General features: G+C 52.8%; 1 protein-coding gene across 3 annotated transcripts in view; it reads right to left on the bottom strand.

The window, feature by feature from the left end:
* ADAMTS10 (ADAM metallopeptidase with thrombospondin type 1 motif 10) overlaps positions 1-5,380 on the bottom strand; it is a 79,973-nt gene that overhangs the window by 51,634 nt on the left and 22,959 nt on the right. For all 3 annotated transcript variants that reach the window (XM_019513350.1, XM_019513353.1, XM_019513351.1), the window contains exon 4: positions 1,939-2,156. In XM_019513350.1, the coding sequence (XP_019368895.1) occupies positions 1,939-2,156 (218 nt within the window). The remainder of the gene's footprint in view (positions 1-1,938; positions 2,157-5,380) is intronic.

The following is a 5,380-nucleotide window of genomic DNA, read 5'->3' as shown; positions in this document are numbered from 1 at the left end:
GTGTCAATTATGGAGCCAAAGCGGGCAGGACTTTGCCATGCATTGGCAGCTCCATCACAGCTGCCTTTATCAGCCTGTTTGAGGAAGTTAAACAGTACAAAAGTGAAAAAGAAGTGAGTAACGGTGTCTCAGCTTCCAGTTGCTACAGAGCGAGGGCATACACTTGGACTATTACTGCGCAATGGTAAAGCTCCACACCCGTCTACCTGGTGGTAAGTTGTTCAGGTGCCTAAAATGTTGGGTCTGATGACTATGTACGTGGGCCAGAAATGACACGTCTCTTAGGCCAAGTATGGGCATTACACTTTTAGACAGTCCACCTCAGGTTTTTTGAACATCTGTACCAAGCCTTAAAAGTTTTTCCAACATTATGAATGCTTTATACCATGTGCAACTGCTGATACATGGATTATTTTAAAATCTGGCCCCTGCCTTGAAAATCCAAACAGAATGAGCCCTTCACTCTAGTTAAAAGGGTGGGGAAAAGAGGGCTTTCATATATCTGTGGACGCCTTCCTAGCCTGTCTCACCTCCCAAGACTCAGCACAGCCGGACCGGCCTCTCTGTCTCTAGCTTGGGATCCCATCTCCAACAGTAACCCAATCCCAGTGTTGCAGAGGAAGTCCTAACTGCTCTGTAACCTAGAGGAAAGGGCAGCACCATTTGGAAGGATGGGATTTATTCCTTCCTAATTTTTATGGTGATCAATTTGCACCCTGCATCATGAGAGCAGATTGCTATTGTGTTTTCCCATATGGGGACCAAGTGGCTAAGCAGCAGCTCTGCAGAAAAGATGCTGGAGGTTACAATGGACAATAAGCTGAACAGGAGCCAGCAGTGTCCCCTTGTTGTAAAGAAGGCTAATGGCATCCTGGGCTGCATCAGTAGAAGCGCTGGCAGCAGATCAAGGGAAGTGATTCTCCCCCCTCTATTCGGCACTGGTGAGGCCACATCTGGAGTCCTGTGTTCAGTTTTGGGCCCCCCACTACATAAAGGATGTGGACAAGTTGGAGAGTCCAATGGAGGGCAATCAAAATGCTTAGGGAGCTGGGGGACATGACTTATGGGGAGAGGCTGAAGGAACTAGACTTATTTATTTTGGAGAAGAGAAGACCGAGGGGGGATTTAATAGCAGCCTTCAACTCCCTGCATGGGGGGTTGCAAAGAGGATGGAGCTGGGCTGTTGTCAGTGGGGGCAGATGACAGAGCAAGGAGCAACGGGCTCAAGTTGCAGCAAGGGAGGTTTAGGTTGGATATTTGGAAAAACTCTCTCATGAGGAGGGTAGTAAAACACTGGAACAGGCTACCCAGCGAGGGTACGGACTCTCCATCCTTGGAGGTTTAAGACCCGGCTAGACAAAGCCTTGTCTGGGATGATGTAGTTGGGGCTGGCCCTGTGTTGAGCAGGGGGTTGGACGAGATGTGACCTCCTGAGGTCCCTTCCAGCCTCATTTTCTACGACTATGATTCGACGTTTATCTGTTTTCCTGCCCAATTTGCAATGCTGATCAGAAGAGATCATTTGCAAGGCTGTTCGAAGGCTCTCTCCTCTCGCAGCAGATCTGGCACGTAGTATGGCCATCTGAGGCCAGCTTCTGCCACTCTTACTTGAGTGCATTGGCAACCGACTCCGCGCTCCAGCCCACTGTGATTCCCCCTCCCCAGAAAATAAGCAAGCGGGTTTGGGGGCTTTATGTTTGGGTCAGTTTGGGCCCTGCTCCAAATCAAGCGGACCACGAAGGCAGGTAACCTGCCTTGATCTGCCGCTGTTTCTTCAGGGCATGGCCAGCAGGGGCAGCTCTCCATGCATGGTGCTCTGCACTGTCTCCTTTTCCCTCGAAGAAAGCAAACTTCCCCACCCACCGTGCTGCGGGAATCACTTAGAGGCTCCCCTGCTATACACCTCAAGCAGGACTGCGATGTGGGTATAACACTTACAATATTCATGATGGCCAGGATATACTGCTCTATGTCCCGCCGCCCGTGGTAGCCCACCATCATTTTATCAGCCACCACTAGGGTCTCCACGTAGCGCTCGGTGCTGACAGATCTCTTTAGGGGCAGCTGGCCTCGCTGGCTGTGGTTGCTTGATGGCTTCAGCGGGGAGGGCTTTAGTGTTCTCAGCCACCAGTGTCTTCCTTTCCAGGGCTTCTCATCTGGGAAAAGAAAGGGACTTTTAGGCTTATATACTAACCCGAAATACCACATTGAGAGTGTTTTTTCATGTTAGGAAAGTGAAGTGCAAGGGCACTGGCTGCAGCCAGGTACAAGGTGCATAACACCTGTCAAAGGCTCCTCACCTGTACCACCGTGCTGACCCCCAGTTCCCTTGGCTCCCCCAACCCCAAGCCAGCCTGCAGCCCCTTTGCTATCTCCGGGCTCCCCGCCACAACTCCCGCAACACAGCTGAGTCCTTACCTGCGACATCTTTCGCTGCTCCAGCCATCTCCGCCCTCCCCCTATGGCTCTTAGAAAGTATGCAAACATACCGTGAAAACAAAGCCATTGCAAATCATCCCCCCACTTTCTTCATCTCCCACCCCTAAATACAGGATTTGGGTTTTTGGCTTCAGCAGCGGCTGCAACCTCCAAACCAGGGGTCAGCAATATTTTTGGGTGGAGTTGCCAAAAACACCCGTGACCTCGACTTGGAAGATGTTGGAGTGCCAGGGCAGATGGTGGGGGAGCCTCAAGGGGCCCGATCCTTGCAGTGGCCCCTTCCCTGCCGTCCACCCCGAGGCACGTATGCCAAGCAAAACGCATTCAAGTGCTGCACTGTGGCACCCGTGCCAGGGGCTGCTTACTTCTGCCTTACACTCACAGCAGGAGGATGGAGGACTTTGCTCCAGCCTTGACTGATAAACCGAGCTGCTTCAGCTCAAGTGCCTGTCTCCAAAGAGAGTTGGCCTCGCTGAGCATACTCCTTCCCTACTGCCATGCTTTGCCCAGCACAGTGGCACTGCGGGAGGAGCATCCCGAGTGCCGGGAACTGTAGCGCACCAGAAGACCATTGCTAGGGGTCCCACTGAAGCTATCTTGGTAGGAAACCAGAGGCAGACATGAATCCGTGCCCCTTTACTCTGGAGCAGAGATAAAACTGAAACATCCTCCTGGGCAGGATGGGGGCAGTGGGCTTAATCTGAGGATCTAGGAAAGGCGATTGAATCTGACCTCGTGGAGCTCAGACAAGGCCACTTGGCTTGACCAGGGAGAGCTTGTGGTCTGCTGCCCGCAGAGAAGGGGGATTTTTGAGGAGGTCAGGACGGGTCAAGACTGTGGGGCGACAGGAGGGGATGTCACTGCCGAGGCCAGTTGCGCTGTGGTTGTTCTGAACTGTATTTGGCCTGTGGCTCCTACTCCGTGGTCTTTGCTTTCCAAGAAACAATTGGGAACAGACTCGCTTTCGTCTGGAAGCTGGGGAATGTGGCAAAGAGTCAGCACAAGGGGAGTCTGCTGGCTGCCTTGCGTAACATGACTTTGGGAGCCACGGTGGGAGGAGCGGGGCCAGGAAAATCCAGGTCGTCTCCTGACACTCTGGCGGGAGCAGGAGGGATGCAGCCCGCCTCACTCCCCGTCGGCACTGCCACAAAGGTGACGCTATTCCTAGAAGCACCATCCCTTGCAGCCGTGCTTCTACGCTGGCTCACGTGTCACGGGCTTTACATCCTCGGGATCAAATGTATCCTGCAGGGACACACAAACCAGGCAAGGACTCGGGGCAGTTGGGAGCACCCTCCTCTCTGCATCCTCTGATCCTGACTGTAAAACACCAGCCTCCCTCCCTTCCTTTACTAGCTTCCTTTACAGAGCCTTTGGGTGCCTATACACATGCTCTGACACACTCTAATTACAACACATCAGCACAGACTCGATTCATTGTGCCTCACCGTCACGTGTAGTAAGCGTCCCACGTTTCCACGTGGTGGAGGGGGGCCCTTTAACTAAAATTGTCAGATGAGCTTTAGTTAAAATGCCCCCGCTGCCATTTCCCCAGGCAGGTTGGTTGATACACGTGACGCTGCAACGTTTTAATTCGAGCAGCTATTCGGGATCTGCTCTAATTAAAACATCTCCACCCTGGCGCATGTGTATAGGCACGTGTTGTCACTAAAGGAAGTGACATGCTTTGTCAGTGCAACTTGCTAGATGGGGAGATTTTACTCGTGGAAAAGAGGTCTGAAATCCTACAGACACGCAAGCCATCTCAGGCCCTGGACTGCCATCTTGCTGCACACTACAGACAGCAGCTCTGCCTGCTTCTACTTGGGTTAAGATTTTCTACTGTCAGCACAAGCACATTGAAACACCTGAGCAATCATTCCTTCCAGCGTGCACACATGCACGCACGCACGCACTATGTACTATATTTTTCTTAACTATTTACTGCGCCGTCTGACAATCTGCAATACGTATTTCCTCCCAGCACCCTTGTGAGACACAGAGTTTGCAAGCACTTTGTAGCAGGGAGCAGGTATGTGTCTCCTGCCTCTGCTACTGTGCATGGGATGGGGCTACAAGTGTAGCCCAAGCACCATCTCAAAGAAAGGAGGAGATGACCCTCTTCAACAGCCCAGCCAGGACTGAAGGCCCTGCATATGGCAAGGACACTTTTCCTGGCACCTGCTGGGTCATGCAGAGGGTGGGGGGGCAAAGTTTCTGGGGGAGCCTAGACTTAACTTCTTCTAGGACAAGGATAAGTAGGTGAGAGGGAGGAGATGAATGAGAGAAAACAGAAGGGGAGAGCAGAAGCTTCCAAGTGGAAGGATAAGGGGGAAGGCAAAGACATCATTGCTTTGCTTGAAATATCTCTGGCAGCCCACAGCAATTCCTCAAAAGAAACTGCTGTCATCTCACATAAATGTCTCCCACATTGTAACCCTCCAGCAACTTGCTTTCCACCAGGGCATGCACCGCAGGGCCTGGCGGCCACGACACCAGGCAGGAAATCCAGAACGAAGCGTGAATCTCCAGCCCGAACGTGTGCCGGGCCTCAGGGTCATCCCACACAGGGAACAGAGGGCAAAATCATCATTCCCTGCCCGCTGCGGAAGAGATGGGGCAGAAAGGGCATGCGCGCACCATCTGCACGTGTGCCTGTGTTCCCCTGCACATGGTGTGCTCCTGCCAAACGACAGGACAAACGCATCTCCGTAGGCACACAGCTACCAAGACTCAGCCCATGGCAGAGAGGTGCACCCACAAAAAGTAGTTTCCCTGGGGCTCCCTCCCCATTCAATAAGGCACCCTGCCCACAGCCTCTCACCTACGGACGTACAATACCTTCCTTCGTGTACTCCTCCCTCCCGCACAACCTACGCCTGCGGAGACTTGCCTCGCACAGAACCTCCTGTTCTGGTACATCGCTCAACCATGCACCCCC

The sequence above is a fragment of the Gavialis gangeticus genome, unplaced genomic scaffold (genome assembly GCF_001723915.1).
Source record: "Gavialis gangeticus isolate Ggan-Ray unplaced genomic scaffold, GavGan_comp1, whole genome shotgun sequence".
NCBI lineage: Eukaryota > Metazoa > Chordata > Crocodylia > Gavialidae > Gavialis > Gavialis gangeticus.
This window is presented reverse-complemented; position numbering and strand designations above follow the sequence as displayed.